The sequence below is a fragment of the Phyllopteryx taeniolatus genome, chromosome 6 (assembly GCF_024500385.1).
Source record: "Phyllopteryx taeniolatus isolate TA_2022b chromosome 6, UOR_Ptae_1.2, whole genome shotgun sequence".
NCBI classification, from domain to species: domain Eukaryota; kingdom Metazoa; phylum Chordata; class Actinopteri; order Syngnathiformes; family Syngnathidae; genus Phyllopteryx; species Phyllopteryx taeniolatus.
The window spans coordinates 18,156,086-18,173,836 of NC_084507.1; the positions used below are offsets into that span (position 1 = coordinate 18,156,086).

Here is a 17,751-nt window from a genome sequence, read left to right on the forward strand (position 1 = left end):
GTTTGTGTGTAATAGCACATTTTAAAATAAAAGGCAAAAGGCAGGGTCAGCGTGTTAAACATAACTGGACGTTTGAAGGATGCATATACTGTATCTAATGTCACAATGTTACCTGCAGCCACAAACAGAATCCCCGCTCCCAGGATGATGTTCCGTTTGCGTCGATAGAAACGGCTAGCAGCAATGCACACGCCTCCTAATAGTAGCAGGATGGCACTGAGGATGGGGAAGATGTTGGAAGCCCTCACCACACCTGCAAAGCCAAAGAAAAAGTGGTTAGCCAATAGCCACAAAAAAATGACTATACAAGTAATCCCTCGTTTATTGCTTCCGGACCACCCCGGCAATAGGTGAAATCTGTGAAGAGCGACCACATACTGTATTTTTGGGATTATTTACACATATTTTAAAACTGTATGAACCTCCCCAGACTCTTATTAATCTCCTCCTATTAACCTCTACCATACTCTTATAAACACCTTCTATACTCTGAAAGACCTCCTAAACATACAGTAATGCACAGTAGTACTTTACACTATTTATATTTTATTCCTTGTAATGTGCTTTAATGATTATTTTTTCTTTTGCCAGTGGAGTATTTCAATTTCTACTTATTTCAACTAAAAATGAGCTTGAAAATATTCTAAAAACAAGAAACCTTTTATGTGATGCGTCTTATTTTAAGTGTAATCAGATTAGTTTTGACTAGAAATAAGACAAATATTCTTGGTACATTTTTGCAGTGTGGACTTCTATCTGTCCATCTTTTAAACCAGTTTGTACTGTACCAGCTGCACAAAAGTCACCTGTGTGAACCCCTACACTACGAATGGCTTCCTTGCATCATCATCATCATCATCCAATCAATTTCTTTCTCTCCATTAGCCCTCCAACAACAAAATAATTCCCTCTGAACGCTGAGATTTCAGTTATGCTGTATGTAAATGCAACACAAGAACACATGCATGCACCCACTGAACACACACGCACGCACGCACGCACACATGCACACACACACACACCTAAAACAACTAGGCCACAGGAGATAAAATGCCACCCAAATGCCAACAAGATGCCTGTGCAACATTGTAAACAAGCTTGTGTGCACACGTGCAGCGGATCACAGAACACAAACGCTTCCTTGCGGGGCATTTAGCGTGAACTAGGCTGCACCATATCTATCCCATGACTTTTAGTACACACCATCACGTGTTGATTTCTTCACTGCGGCAACAGAAAAACAGAAAAGAAAAGAAAAAAAAAAGCATCAGTTTGACTTACGTAGGACATACTCGGCCCCATCATGGTCAAAGTCCGCATCCTCTGGGAAGTGGTTGATCTGAGAACACACTCCTCGCTTTACTCCTGAGATGTGAGAGAGAAAGAGAAAGAGAGAGAGAAAAAAAGTGATGAGCAAGCACAAGCAGGAGTACAAGAAGTTATAAAGACAACTGCGACAAACGGAGAACAGCGGGCGTCCTCCCGAGAGCCAAAAAGGACTGACATCAGCGTCAGTGTCTCCTCAGCATCCAGATCAAAAAGGCCACGATGGCTCTCGTTTGGGATGCTAGTAACACACGCGTGCATGTGTCGTGTTAGTAAATACATACAAGTGCGCAGACATCACACACACGCACGATGATGACACGGCTGCTCATTGATGGATTGTGAGATAAGATGGAGTGGTGGAATGAAGACACACAGACGGAGGGATAGATGGACACACGTGGGATGAGTGGCTGCCTCTCTTTCTCGCTCCGCAATGTTGCTCTGTGAAGAAGCAGATGGAGGCACACATCAGTGCAGTCACACAATGTTTCACTATATCGAGTATCTCTTTTTTTCTTACTGTACTGTAATGCCCTAGCACGTGGGAAAGGAGAGTCACAGTTGCCGATGATTTTCAAAAACAAACATTTCTTGAATATAAAATGCAAACGTATTGTACTGCATTTAAATGTTAAAGACAACTGAATTGTACTCAAAGAAAATGTACTGTACTTGAAAAGTAAAAAATGTACTGTACAGGAATAGTAAAAAGAACAACAACTACAGTACATAAAAGTTTAAACAGGCAGTAGGCAAAGCTCCAAGCTTCATGGTAATGTGTTTGATTGTAACTTTACAATTTAAATGTTGAAAACTTTTATTGAGTTCAATGATTCTTTCATGTACCACTGGTGTAACCCATACCACACTTTGAGACTCATTGGTTTAAGGCATGTGGAGAGGAAAAACTATAAAAATATGTTTTTAATACGTTATATACAGTATATATTGCAGATTTACACCTATTGCGGGTGGAACATATCCGTCGCGATAAATAGAGGTTCACTGTAGCCCAATGCAGGGGCAATTATCTGTTATAATGAGGTGATTATTAGGGTTCCCATACAGGACATATTAGGAAAGGGATACGAAGTGTAACGGCCTTGCCCTCTCGTCACATGCCTTGTCTGTAAACAAACACAGTGCAGCTCAGCTTCTGGCTAGCATACGTCATACCGCCGAAAAACCCAACTTCCAGCAGCATGTAAACAGCCTAATATGCAAGCATATTACAGTCACGATGGCCGGAAATCCATATATATATATATATATATATATATATATATATACACACACCCTTTGCAAAGTTTATATACTGAAAGATCCACCCAATATGGAATTATAGAGCGGTTACAGAAGAGACTGCCCGTTTGTTTCCGAGTCCTTTCCTTGAGTACCCTTGTCGGCGTGTGTATTCAATTGCGTGTAAGTAAAACAAACAAAGTGTACAATTAAATTATTCAATTCACCGTAGTACTCGCCGATTCCTTGAGCGGCCTGCTGAACTTTAACGTCTTCCCCCAAATGCAACGTATCATCACATACATAAAAACAAAACAAAAGTTTCCTATTGGCTTTTGCTAGAGTGTTGCCACCTTCGGTAAAGATGCAGAGAACACATGCGGAGCTGCAGCATACTGTGGGCATATTAATCTTTCAGAGTGAGCATGTCTTGCACTTTAGCTGCATCTCACTGCATGCCTGCATGGCCACTGAGCATCTCTCTTGGCTGAATGGACGATCCATGACCTGGAAGCCACGCCGAGACACTGTCACCTTACTGCCACCCAACGTGGGAGGCGAAAGACTGGAAAGGGGAGAGGAAACGATCGAGCGGAACTGTGACATTTGGAGGAGGAATGAAGGGACGGAAGGAGTGCGCGTGTGATGCAGTATTGCTGTGAGGACTAGATCTTATCTCTAATTGGCTGTTTCGTTTGGAGAGGAGGGTGAATTAAGCCACGATTGCTTCAGTTCATTTCGCCACAGAAAAACCCGAATCTGGTTTGGTTTCTAACAGGGGCTGAGTAGATACCATTAACTACGTAAAGTGTGACATTATGGCAGATAACACAAAGGAAAAATCAGACCTTGTACAGTGTTTCATGGTGGCAATAGCTATAAACAAGAAACATTTTTTTTTCGATTTTTTTTTAAATAGCACACTTTATGTTCTTCCAGTTCTCACTCAGAGGTGGTGATTCTCCATTGACTAATCCACCAAAGCATTGTGTCCATCGCCAATATGATCACGTCCGTGATGGTACCTGTTTTTTAAATTTTATTATCATTTTTTAATTTCTTATTAACACCACCGAGCATACCAAATTTGCACAGTTTTCATTGCCGCTTTATTCCACACTCTTCCAGGTACACGTCACATTCATTGACGTCATCATGTAATACAGACGTACATGCAGGAATACCATACACTACAGTACCCCAATGACTGGGCAAACGTGGTACAGAGAGGATTTTTTTGGGGGGGGGCATTTTTGTGCCAAATTGAATGGGAAAAGATTGTTTGGTGAAAATAGATACAAACAGAGCTGTGTATCATGGCAAAGAAAAAATTGTGACACATTTTTCCTGTCTGCATAGTGCTGAAAATGGATGTTTGTAAAAATCAAAGTCACGACCGAAACAACAATGGCTGTTGGCATCTTCATGTGAAATGGTCATTGTGGTAGAAGAATCCTAGGAGTATATTTTGAATTCATCAGCTGTTACCATACCATGTGTGGACCAAACCAACAGTTCCGAGTCCACCATTTTGTCATTTGTGGAAATGTGGACTTTTCTATTTGACAGATTCATTGGAACGATGTTAAGGCAATTTAATGCACTAGTAAAATGACAAGGCCACACTTGCAGAATGACAAGTCCTACCAGTAATGTTTTTTTTTTCTAGTACTACACACTAGTATGACAACTTTGGCATACTAGTAGGACAACTACATGTTACTAGTGAGGTCAAGCTACCGGTGGGCATTTTAGTGCTACTAGTAGGTTCCAGGAGGCAACACATGCGTATTAGTTGGGCCTTGTAGTGTTACTAGTGCAGCACAGTAGTTTACAAAAGTGGTATTAGTAATAGGAAAACATTACTAGTAAGACACAGTCGTTCTATTAGTGCCCTGAATGGTCTTACTAGTGAGGACAAAGAGCGCAAACAGCGTACTAGTGTGTGGACCTTAAACTGAATATAAAGGAAATGAACCGTGTCCAAGATTGTTTTGAACCGTACAGAGACACTTTGGTTTTGGACTTGATTCTAGCGTTTATACCAGACCAAACAAACTGCTCCAAAAAAAAAAAGAAAGAAAAAAAAATAGCTTTGATGAATGGAAGTAAGTGAGTGTATTTATGAGCAGAGCTACGCCAACAATTTGGCTATTTGTTGTTTATCCCATCCCTGCCGACATTGTTGAGTGTTGTCAGTGTTGCACTCAGAAGACAGCTCTTTCCTGCGTCCTCTTCTGCCTGTACTGAGAGGAGTCTGGACTGAAGGCGGAACTTTTGTTTGGGCACTTGAGTTAAACGATGGCAGCCAGTGCTGGCACAATGATTAATGGATTGTTTGGAGAGAGGGTCGGGCTTCGGTATCATCTAATTATCCCTTAATTGTTTAAAATGGCTTCTTGTCACAACGGCATGGTCGAGGAGGTTGATGCGTGCTTTGCTGATGATGATGATAATTAGAGCTATCACAATATTGCGGTGTGTTGCAAACAAACTGTTGGAAAGGAGATTCCGGCCGTTATGACCAGTTCGGGTCTCCAAGAGTATCACACAAACACAGGGAAACAAAAAGTAATTTGCTCTTCCCTCCCTGAGTAAAATAGATGAATAATGATGTTGTTTCCTGGAATTAAAAATATGTCAAATGGCGAAACAGGTATCAGGCAACTTTGTAGTCAACACAAACTCTAAGGGCTCTATTTTCGTGACTTGCCTAAATCCAGTGTGACACTAACACATGGCGTAACTCTGCATGAAGGCCGGTTGGTAATTTCGTGAACCATCCCACCCTGGCGCATCTGCTGCGCTGACATTTGCGCTGCTGTGGCCTGACCACATGATCGAACTGGCTTCACTCATTCCCTTTAAATGTGGTGCGCTATTAGCGCACTGAAGGGCGAAGGCTGCAAAGTATATTGATACAAACTGCAAGCAGACCGACAAAGATTCAGAGGGTTCGATGCATTTATGAATGGTATATGTCTGACATCCACCACGCATGTCCGTGGAACTCACATATCTGTCTGCCCTTGAACTGATCAAATTGACCAAAATCGCGTAAGACCAGCGGTGTAACTACCGTGCCGGACTTAGACATGTCTGAGCAGGCATATGTTTAGATCGTCTTTCTGCCACCAGTTCTCAATTGCGGCGGGTGCATGTCAATGGACACACCCTTTATTACGTCGGCAGGCCCAGCATAGCACAGAGCTGTCTGCCAAATTGTCAAACACGAGCGAGCCTTGCGCTTGCATGAAAATCAAGATAAGCCAGTTTTTGCGCTCCTCCGCAGATGCGCAATCTACGAAAATAGAGCCCTAAGAAATGACTGAGGCAAACAATGCGCCCCTATTCTAGGTTTAATAAACCACCAATCAAGTCAATGCTGTAGCATCTTCACTGTACCTTCGAGGCAGCATATCCTCCAGAGTCCAGAGTGGGTGAGCGCCCCCGGGTCCTTCTTGTCCTTGTTATGAGGGTCATCCTGGGTGACGTTGGCTGTGCTGTTGCAGATGAGGGCACGGGAGTACAGCCAATAGTCCGTCCCTATGGCCACCGTCATCAGGCCGAAGGCAGCGAATGCCCCCACGGTGGTGAGGAGGATCTGGATCCCCTTCTCACACACCATGCCTTGGAAAATAAAAGTATAGCTACGTTTACATTTTGTTCCTGGTGGCCACGGCGGCCCAAAAATTGGCTCGTCGCGAGACAACGCATGAGAATAGGATGGGCAAAGGTGATTGCTGTAGATGCCCGGCTATAGCTTTACATTTTTAAAACATTTGCCATGGCAGTAACAAAGAGGTTCAGAAGCCTGGATGGCCATAGTGAAACTGGGTGAACCATATATATTTACAACATCTGACACTTGCCGCCTTCAACTTTTCTAAAGCTCAGCCATGTTTTGAGACAGAGCGAAAGGAGAGAGACACTCTTGCTCTCTAAGAAGGCAAGTGCATTTTGCAGTGTGTATGTGAATAATGGACTCTTTTGGTTGTTTTGGTACATGAGATGGATTTGTGAATTGTGACAGATTTGTAACACAAATTGTGTGATTTAATTGTGACAGAAAAACATTTGTTGAGCGGCAGTTTACATGCGCCTCCCGGCGCTGACGCCGACTCTCGAGCCGGGGCCAGCAGGGGGGACTTCATTCGACTCTGCCGGGGCCACAAATATTCTCTAAAGCTGCCCGGCTTCCACGTTGCCTCCATAGAAACCCTTGACAGAATGTGACACGTGAAGAATCCCCATCAGAATGTGACGGGTCGGAAGGGAACGTCCTAGCCTCTGCTGTAAACCGAGGGCCGAAACCTAGTGCGACTTTGAGTCTCCGGGACTCAGCAGACCCTTGCCCCACGGCCCACCAGGGACTGTGATCGACCATGAGAAAACTTGGCAAGACATGGGAAAAAAAATGGCCAAAATCCTACACCACAATACGTTTCGGACAAACTGGGCTGGCGTTCCTCAGAGAGAATGAAAAGGAATAGTGAAATCATCTCACATAAGTGGGCCGCACTTCATTAAAAAACACAGCAGTCATGCAGGTGAGCTGATAAGGGGCAAGGGAGAGCGGATGGCGAGCGGTGAGGAAGAGGAGGGAGGGAGGGGCAGAAGTGGCACTATATGATGATGTGTCCTTGGAAGGAGATTTGGATGACTGTGCTGACTCCGCTTAACAAGCCAGAAGTGATGTGAAACACTACGGATCACACCGTGCCTCCTACTCCATATTCATAACCCTGACACCCTACTCCCCTTAGAACTTGGAAGGCGAGATTGGGGAGGAATGCATAAACATACACACACACACACACACACGCGCACACACACACACACACTCATTGCAGGCAGAGGCTTTAAGCGGCTATATTTCCATGGCTCAAACATGTCGGGATGTGTAGACATGAGAAAGATGCTAGACAAAGTAGCTTCCATTTTTAAGATAGGCGGTTTTTTTTTTCACACATTCAGTGGACACACCCAGAAATTTAAGCGCAGCGATAAAAAGCTTGTTTTTAAAAAACATATTATTTTGAGGCCTCATTCTATATACTTGCTTATATACTACATTTTTTAATCATTCAAGGTTGGCAAGGTTGTTAATAACAACACTCTTCTCTGTGGTGTGTCCTGAATTCCTTGAACTGTACCTTGATCCAGAAATATAATAAAATGTAATGGACCATGTCACAGCCCATCCTAATGTTGAGTGCCTATGAGTTATGTAGCTTTTGCGTAACCTTGCTAACTAACTATCTGACTGCTTGCTGCATCATTGTGAGTTACATCGGGTCTCTTTTTTTTCCATTACTGTACCTTTTTGTCTGATGGCCTCCAGTAAATGAGCTTGCATCCAAGAAATTGTGACAAATGTCATCATTTGTATGTCCTATAAACAACTTTTACAAACAAACAATAATAAACATAAAGACAGACAGTGAATTTGTTTAACAACAAATTTTCTCAGGCTCTCTTTGACTGATTACCTTTGCTGTATTTGCTCTTTAAGTCCCAGTAAAGTGAAAATAAATGTCTTGCAAATCTGACAGACCATACAGAAGAGTATTGTTAACAAACATGCCAGACTTGAATGATTAACATTTTTTTGTCAATTCCCGTGTTAAAATGAGGCTTAAACATTGTGAAAAATCTAACCGTTCTCCCAGCTCTAAAACGCCGTGTCAATTATATACCACAATAACAAACTGGAAAAATGGTTGCTTCTTCGTCCAGCATTTTTCTTATGCTTGCACATACGGTAACTACATGTTTGAGCTGTAAAAATATATCCGCACAAATGTATCATCTGGTTGTTGGAAAATATCCCACCGCGATGCTTTTCCAAGCCACGACAACGAGGCGCTCTAAAACAGACCCAAACCAGTATAACTATTTAATCTTGAGTTTTCACCTAGCACTGACACCACTAGTACTTTGATACACTTTTAATGTACACAATGACAGACACTTCTTTCAGACGCATATGACGAATCGTCGATGTGTCAAACCACCGCATTGTAGCGCCAAATACTGGCGAGAAAAACTTGATGTCAGATTTTTTTTTACCTTAACTAAGCTGTGTGTTGCTGTGAGTACTCAGTACACTGAAATAAGCCCGGTACAGGCCCCATACCAATACCTGGTATCGGGACTAGCCCATCCCTAAACTACACAAATGAGTACTACATAGTTTTCAGTCGGTTCAGAAATTATCTTCAAATGTATACAATGTATTTAGAAACAAATCTATGAATTTGCTATATTGGGTCTTTATACAAATACTGAAAATGTCAATCAAAACAGAACATCATTTTCTTTGTGAATTTCGACAGTTCTTGTATTAGTAGATAGCAGGTGTACCTAATGTATTGGGCAGTGACTATAGCATAATGAAAAATAGTTCTGCAACGACTCATCTGAACTATGACCCAGAATTGGGAAAAATGCCTACTGTAAAAGTCTGCAAAGTTTCCAGCCTAATGAGACTCAATCCAAGAAAGAGAAGAACTCGACTTACCTGACGGCGAGTTTCTATCCTTCGACTCAATTTTGAAATCGTTCCCTTCCTCGTCAGTGAAGAACGTGCTGCCCCTTCAATCCGGACAGCATCCATCGACTGTTCTCAGCCGTTCCCCCCTCTCTCTCTCTCCCTCTCCTCTGAGCACTCTCTCTCTCGCTCTCTCACGTTCCCTCGCTCTTTCCCGCTGTCTTTCTCACTGGAGTCGCCGGTGCCAGCGGAGGCTGTGTCTTGGACGCTCGTACCGCTCTCCTTCGCTCGCTCCTCCGCTAGCAGGAAGCCGGCACCAAAGGGGCCATCATCACTGCTCAGCTGCTGCACACACAAATCAAGAATGGGCCGTTTTAATATGCAGATTAAATCAGACAGGGCCTCATTTCGAATGAAAACACACGCACATCATTTCCTCAACTCTCTCAATTGATCATCATGTCAAATTCATCTATAAACTGTTCGCATTTGGTGCCTATTTGACACTTTTGCTTGAATAATTAATCAGAAATAGATGAAAATGAATATAAATTGTAAATGAATTGACCGTCCATCATCAATAATTTTGCTATTGTAGCTCACTCATTCACTGAGCACCTGGGTGCAAAATTGCGTGTTCACCCACTCTAACAAATTGTGCGTGCTGTTGGTCTGCAAAACTACACAGTGCATTTGTGACAAGGGTTAATAGTTGAACTGTTATAGCACTTCATACAAGCAGCAAGTTCTCCTGGGATGGCCAAGCCATTTGCACCCATAAGGCCACTTTATTAGGGAATTTTAGGTGAGGAGGACAGCAGCCTGACTTGTTGTCACTGTAGTGTTGGGAGAGTGTTGCAAATGCAAAATGAAGTTTGAAGTGATGGAATTGGAAGTGTGAGAGGAAAAAGCAAACAAAGGTTACAATTCTGGAGATATAAGGAACCACATAAAAAGCCATGCTTTGTTTGATTTACAGTAACTCACCCTGAGTGTAGCAATTGGATGTACAGGTGTTTCCCCATCCTGCGTAACATTGCATTTAAAACTTGGGACAGTCCCTCTGAAAAACTACTCTGGGAGAGGCTAGCACCAATTCTCACCGTGTGCTGAAATGACCCAGATGCAAGGTAATGCAAAGTTGAAAAGAGTTTTGTCATTGTTGATACGACATGAGTCCTTCTCAAAGTCAGACCTTAGAGAAGGGGTGTCAAACTCAAATTCATTACAGCCACGACAAACAGGTCTGTCTTTTACTTTAGTGAACAGACAACCTGCCTCCCACCTGTCTTGAAAGTTAACCGTTTTCCATCTTTCGTTTGGCCATTTTTGGGAAGGGAAAATGTAAATTTGCTCGAGGAGACTGGTAGCATAGTTGCTAACAACTGCAACAGAAAGGGAAGGGGCGCTTGGCGGTCTAGACTGATGGGCCAACACACTAGCAAAGCATTCTGGGATTTGTAATATTAGTGGCGCATGTGGCGGGCCAGCTCTAATACACATTTGATGTGGTCTTGCGGGCCAAATATAATTACATCGTGGGCCAAATTTGGCCCCCTGGGCCTGAATTTGACTTATAAGCCTTAGAACATTTTTTTTTATTGCTTAATAGACAATATGTCACAAGTTTTTGTTTTTGTTTCTGGCATTTCCAAAATGTTACAAAAGCGGTAAAGTTTCCCCAGCTCTCTTTCAATTTGCTTGTGCTACGTTGGCGCCGCTTTGCACCTGGTTTGCATCAGACACACTATGTAAAGGCGCAAAATCAGCCAGCACAATTATTCTTGGGTTTGACCAATCACAAAAGTCATCTTTTTCTGTATACTCCTTCCTGAATGCATAAAATAAACTGTGCGGCAATTTAGCATGTTTGATAGACGCGATCCTATGTGTGCTTGGGTTTTTGCACACCTAAACCTTGAGTAAATCAGGCCCTAAATGTTGTAAACTTTATAGTTATAACTGCTACATCACAGCTTTCTCCATCCATCCATCCATCCATTTTCTGTACCGCTTATCCTCACTAGGGTCGCGGGCTGCTGGAGCCTATTCGAGCTATCTTCGGGTGGGAGGCGGGGTACACCATGAACCGGTCGCCAGCCAATCGCAGGTCACATACAAAAAAACAACAACCATTCGCACTCACATTCACATCTACGGGCAATTTAGAGTCTTCAATCAAACTATCACGCATGTTTTTGGGATGTGGGAGGAAACCGGAGTGCCCGGAGAAAACCCACGCAGGCACGGGGAGAACATACAAACTCCACACAGGTGGGGCCGGGATTTGAACCCCGGTCCCCAGAACTGTGAGGCAGATGCCTGCACAACCTATTGAGATCCAATAGAAGACTTTACAACAATAACATATTTATTACAGTGACTGCTGATGTGTAGAACACATAGTAATTTGCACCGGTCACGTAAATAAGGTAACCAAAATATTAGAAACACCTCTCAGTGTAATGCAACGCACATCTACTCCACTGCAATCTAAAATCGTAATAATAAGTTCATTGTTAATTCATACTTTCTTGACAGTGCCAATTGAAACAGAGCATTACTGACCTTTGCAAAGGCAATTTGTACTTTTTAAATTTTTTTTACACAGCCCTTTTATTGGATTTTGTCAATAGAAGGTAAAGATGTGGCTCATAAGTGCAAACATACCAAGCTATTAAATTAGAAACAGGAATTGCATGAACTCCATTGTTCTCCAAGCGTCTTGATTAGACCACGTGGACTAACACAGTGTCAACATTCGAAGCTCAAAGGCGGAATGACTCTAGCGCGACTTGCTGCATCTCGTTGTCTGAATAGAGGAGCGGGGGCGGGGGGAATGCAGAGAGGACCGACCCGACATTGTTACCATGGTAACATTGAAAGTCTAGCTCAGCATAGAGCGAGGGTACTGGGGTGGGGGGGGGCGGGGCGAGTTAGAGAGAGACACACCACAGAAAGAGAGGGGGAAAAAAATCAAGAAATGGTGATGGAGGGGCGACGTACTTTAAGTACTTTAAGTACGTGAGTGAGTGTGAGTTGATGCTCTATCAACGTGCATCTGTGTGTGACTGCGACACAGATGCTCCTGAGCAGCCCATGTGCACTGCCTAAAACACGATTGCCACAGAAGAGAAGCATCCTGCAGCGTTTTTTTTTTTTTCGCTCAGTAAAACCCCCAAGAAAATGCAAGCATTAGACACAGCGACGCAAACACACACACACTGAGCAGACATGAAGCCGTGTTAATATTTGATGACGCAATATGGCACCGGGAGCAAAATAGGTTACATCCCATTTGCATTGCGAGCCGCCCCCCCTCCTCCTCCTCAAACAGAGATGCAACGAAAGACTGCGTGTTTCCTCCTCGCTGCATTGGAAACTGTTGAATCGTAGCCACGTTCATCCAGACGTCTTCCTCATACTCATATCGCACTGTCCTGCCTCCTTATTATGTAAACTGTCAAGCGACCCTGCTGCAGCGTAGCTTAGTTATACATTGTGTATGCAAACAACTTGTGTGTGTGTGTGTGTTTGTAGAATACCACAACCTTTTGACTTTATCACCATACAGTCGCTCCCTTAGGAGAATACACATCTAAAAGGCTTACACTATCTCCAAGGCCTCCCAAAAAGGCTCGTATATGTACGTGACCTTTAGAGTAACCTAACTTATTCCCCTCAGTAAAAGTCCCTTGTGTAGAAGAAGATCATAATTGCCATTTAATTATCAGCATTTCCCATTTCCTGCCAATAATTAACAGAGAGCAGTGCGACGAGCGAGTGCAAGAGAGTGTGAAAGGACAAGAGGGCGAGATAAAGAAAAAAAAAAAAAGCATTGCGGTGCTTAAATTGGTATTTTGGATTTAGCCTAGAGAAGGATTTGAGCAATCCATGTACCTACAGCGGAACCTACAAGGTTGAACTGTTCCAGGATTGGGCTATGCCTGATTTTTCAATTTAAAAACAAATATATAAATAAATTATATATATATATATATATATATATATATATATATATATATATATATATATATATATCGAAAAATCTGGCATAGCCCAATCCGATCCAATAGAGAGTAAAGTGACAAGACTGGTTCTCATCTCTTTTGTCATTTTTATCGCATCTCCACAGGATGATTTTTGTGTCTTCACATTAAACTTAAACAGAGCTGACCTTGTTGTGTAAATTCCATTATTCTTCTTGGAGAGTATTATTATCATTATTATTGTTTGCAGTGGTTCTTGAACCAAGTACAACCCCAAAAAATACTACGGAAAAAATCCACACAAGCGCGTGGAAAACATGCAAGTTCCACACAGGATGGCCGGAGCCACGATTTGAACCCCCAACCTCAGAACTCTCTACCCCTCAATCACCGTGCCACCATGAGACAGAGGTTTCAATCCTAAAAAGTACATGTAAGATTATCGTTGGCCATGGAATTACCACCACTTAAATATAGTAAAATAAATACTAATTAAATAAAATACATTGCAAAAACAAATCTACAAATTGTACCGAAATAAATGTTTAAAAACAAACATTCCTGAAAGATTAAATGCAGATATATTTAACTTGAAAGTTAAATACAACTGAACTGTACGTAGGCAGTGATTCTTTAATGTATCACTTGAGCTAGCCCACGTACTACTAGGAGTACCCGTAGCACACTTTGAGAATTACTGCACTGATACGATACTGTCCGTCTGTACCTGTACTCGAAGTTTTGGAGCCCTCTACTTGTACTTGGTTTGAAAAAAAATGGTATCGGTGCATCACTACACTATTGTACTTTGTATTTGTATTATTGTATTGTTTTTTTATTAATGTATTGTACTTAGCAACAAGGACAATGATATCTACTGTATAGCAGTAATTAAATTTCTTGGTGCCCAGCTCTTCTTTGCCATTACTAGTACCTTCTATGGTGGCATCACAAAAAAAGACAAAGAAAAAGCAAAACACACGTGTGACTTGTGATCAGTGACACATTGAAGCATCATGTAATGTCTGTCACGTATGATGGTGGTTTGCAGGGCCCGCTGAACAAATTTAAGAGCTTTCAACTTTGGAGGATTCACTGTGTATGTTTGTTTCTTGCTTCCACGAAAATGTAGCGAAAGCTTGAAGCCAAACAGAGTCCAATTAGCTTCAATTCTGAAAAAGGCCAAGCGCATGGCTTCAAAGGCCAACAGGGAGCATTATCAACAACTGCACTACTCAGGAGAAACATTCAACTGGAAGCAGACCCACCTGTCCCACTCATCATCAGAATAGTGTGCTTATACCATATAAGTGTAATGAAAGGATTGCCCCAGTGCAACAATCTATCCCATATGTGATGTGACTATTGTAGCATTTGCACCATTAGAAATTCATTGCATACATCAGCTGCATGATGAATTCATGATGACATCTGTAATAAGTTACTCCACAGTCCTGTGGGAGCATGCAACTACCAGTGGAGATGCACGACGCAGCGACTACACACATCTGCAACGTTCATATACAGCAACCAAGCTGCAGTCAGTCACCGACCACACCATTAGGTACACCTGCACAACATGAGACCCGATATGAGAGCTGTATCGAAAAAAGAATTATAATAGTCCAATAATTTTGTTAAACAACAGGTGGTAGTTTGGAGTGGTGTAGAACTGCCCTATTGGAAATGTAAAATAATTTCGATTAATTAATTCAATCAAACTACAGTCCACTTCCCAACTTTACAAGAACAACTTCGTACATTTTCTTTTGCATATTAAAAAAATATATAACACACCCTAACTCATGTTATCTATAGTGAAAGCCTTACAGTATCGATAATGTTACAGCGTAAGGTGACCCAGAGTGTCCTAAAAGACACCTTTAAATATTGTTATACTTTTAGCTATACGAATATAGTGTGTCTTGGAAATGATTGCACTGACAGGAAGTAATATCTTCTACCCGATTTTTTTTGCTTTGACTTGCGAGCAAAAACTTGTGATATGAGCGCTGTATGGAGGCAGTGAACGCAAATCAGTTCACTTTACAACAAGTTTCAGTTTGGCAGATAGTGAACAAATCTGAAAAAAAAAAGAGACTTCAAGCTGTTTCAAGCTCCCAGTTGAAGTTTACTGTCAAACTAAACAAAACAAAGAGAATTATTTAAAACAACCATATAACCTTTCTTGAAAGTGCCCTAGCCTAATGCTAACACAGCTAACACCACAGATAGGCTAATGAATAGGATCTATATGGCGGTGTTATAACACTTTAAGGAACTGATATTTGAAAACAAACGGTGCAGCAACATGGGTAGAAAGACAATACTGCAGCTTACTGAGTCACTTAAAGTAGTTGAGTGAAATTCTTCTTTGTTTGTCTGGATGAATGCATTATACTGCCCCCGGTGGCCAAGTCATGCACATCAAAAGGAGTGTCCAATGAAATAATCATGATGCACAAATTGGTAATTTTGTATTTTATTTTTACAAACTATTTAATTATGGTATTTCTATGGGTTTTTTTTTTCAAATAAAGTAGAATATTTTAGAGTGTTGTTTTCTGGATTAAAAACATTACAAATTTGTTTGTTTTTTTGGGAGGCTGGAACAGATTCATGGTATTTCCATTCATTTCAATGGACAAAGATGATTTGAGATACAAATTTAGCTTGTATATCAAAGGCACAACTTTATTAATTGATACCTTGCATTCATATACTTATAAAGACAGAATGGAGAAAACAGCAAAAATAATAAGTTTATGACATATCATAAACGACGACATATTGACACATTTAATTGCATTTCCTCGCAAAAGCATACATTTTGACACATTGAACTTCATGATGCAGATGTAACTGATATGTATCTGGCGAGTGCATGTGGCCCCTTGTGAACAAAAATATAAGGCAAAAAGGCACCAAGTGTACTTGGGCTCGCTGTCTTTTAAAAATAGTGTTGTTATGTGAATATTTCATAGCAAAAGATAATGTTCCTAAAGAGGAGAGAGTGGGGCTGCAGAAGCTCACTCGAGGGATCGGAGGATTACAGGTTCAAGTCCCGCAATGGATGCAAGTATGGAAATCTGGTCTGGCTGGTGAAGGCAATAGGTGGCTAAATGTGTCTGTGTGTGTGTGTGTGTGTGTGTTGTTTAATGGAATGTTTTCTCCTCCTAACCGTGACGCAAAGCTCCACAGACGCACAAATATCTACAGGCGGGCCCACGCCAACACACAGCCAGGTAGAACAACACCAACATGAGAAAAAACACACACACAAAGCCTCAGAGCACCAGCACTGTCAAATGTGATGACAATAGAATGGTAAAATAGGTCATCTTTAAAAGGCACTTCAGTGTCCACCTCCGCCTGCATGTGACCTCGTCCCTGCTTGTCGGAGCACAACCGCCTGAGGAGGTGGTGACACTAACACCTTGGTCTAAGAGGCTCCTGAAATAGTGCTTTAGGATGACCGGACACTCATGCGCATAAGCATAAATATACATGTGGAAGCACACATGCTAAAGAGTACTCTCGAAGATGAAATCCCTTTTTGGCCTTCAGAATCAAAATCAGAATCAGCTTTCCTGGCCCAGTATGTTACAAGACACACAAGGAATTTGTCTCCGGTAGTTGGAGCCACTCTAGTATAACAACAAACAGTGTTGAGAGTTATTGAGCAATGGAAGTGTACCACTAGTGTGGTGATACTTATATAATGGCAATTGTGCAAATGATGGAGAGTCCTCAAGCAATTTAGAGCAATTCAAAGTGACTAGTAGTGCAATGATCTGGTACGGTGACGATTGTGCAAATGGTGCAGAGAATTCCCAAACATATGAGTGGCCAAAAGTAATGAACAACACAATGCAAACAGTGCATCGTGATAAAACAGTGGCATCATAAGTCAAGGCAGCATTTTAAGTAGGCAATCCGTAAATCATTTTGAACACAGCATATGTCTATTATTTTCACCATTGGGTAATTGCACGAATAATCAACTTCTGACCAGTAGCACTAGCTACTAACATTAGACAGGCATGCCGCCTAGTACACATACAGTATTCTGTATTCGGCCGAGACTGAACTATGGCTTCCTGTTAGTTTGCTATTGTTAGCTTAAACTTTTAGTGTCTATAGTTAAGGCCTGGACATGAGCAAGTATTTTCATTCCGGCTCTTTTCAAGCCTAAAAGAGTTCATTGAGAAGAAATGGATGTGAGATACCAATAATTGCTGACTGTCCTGTAGCTGCAACTGGCAAACCTTATTGAATATGTTCCTACACCTCGCAAATACGGTTCTATCAAGGGGCTCTTGTAACGCCGCTCTAGACAACTGCACTAAATTCCACTTAAAGGCCCCCAAAAGATGGGTTGGCGTGCTAACTGATACATGCATCACAGCCATTGAGCCAATTAGAAAGCGTTGGATAAAGGCATTTTTGAATGAAAAAGAACAGTGTTGTGAGCTGAATCTGCAGCCAGACAGAATGTTCGTGTTGTAATACCCTCACTTCCAATCTCAAATTTAATGCTTGAGAACCAGCAGGTTTAAGGTTTGAATCTGGCTATAGAACAAAAGTATATAAAAACCTGAAGATAAGCAAGTCTGGCACCATTGATAACTAAATATAACCCAAACTCAAGGGCCTTTGTGCCACCCTTTCCTCTGATAGCTGTCTTGTTTTCATACC

The 17,751-nt window shown here is 41.8% G+C and overlaps 1 protein-coding gene across 6 annotated transcripts in view; it reads right to left on the reverse strand.

Moving 5' to 3' along the window:
* The window catches only part of cacng8b (calcium channel, voltage-dependent, gamma subunit 8b), a 37,287-nt gene that overhangs the window by 4,941 nt on the left and 14,595 nt on the right, over positions 1-17,751 (reverse strand). For 3 of the 6 annotated variants that reach the window (XM_061777750.1, XM_061777751.1, XM_061777749.1), the window contains exons 3-6: positions 9,095-9,409; positions 5,977-6,201; positions 1,282-1,365; positions 113-253 (exon numbers count right to left, since the gene is read on the reverse strand). In XM_061777750.1, the coding sequence (XP_061633734.1) occupies positions 113-253; positions 1,282-1,365; positions 5,977-6,199 (448 nt within the window). In that variant the 5' untranslated portion in view covers positions 6,200-6,201; positions 9,095-9,409. Of the gene's footprint in view, positions 1-112; positions 254-1,281; positions 1,366-1,637; positions 1,771-5,976; positions 6,202-9,094; positions 9,410-17,751 lie in introns of those variants that run through there. The other 3 variants (XM_061777752.1, XM_061777753.1, XM_061777754.1) reach the window with 3 other exon arrangements.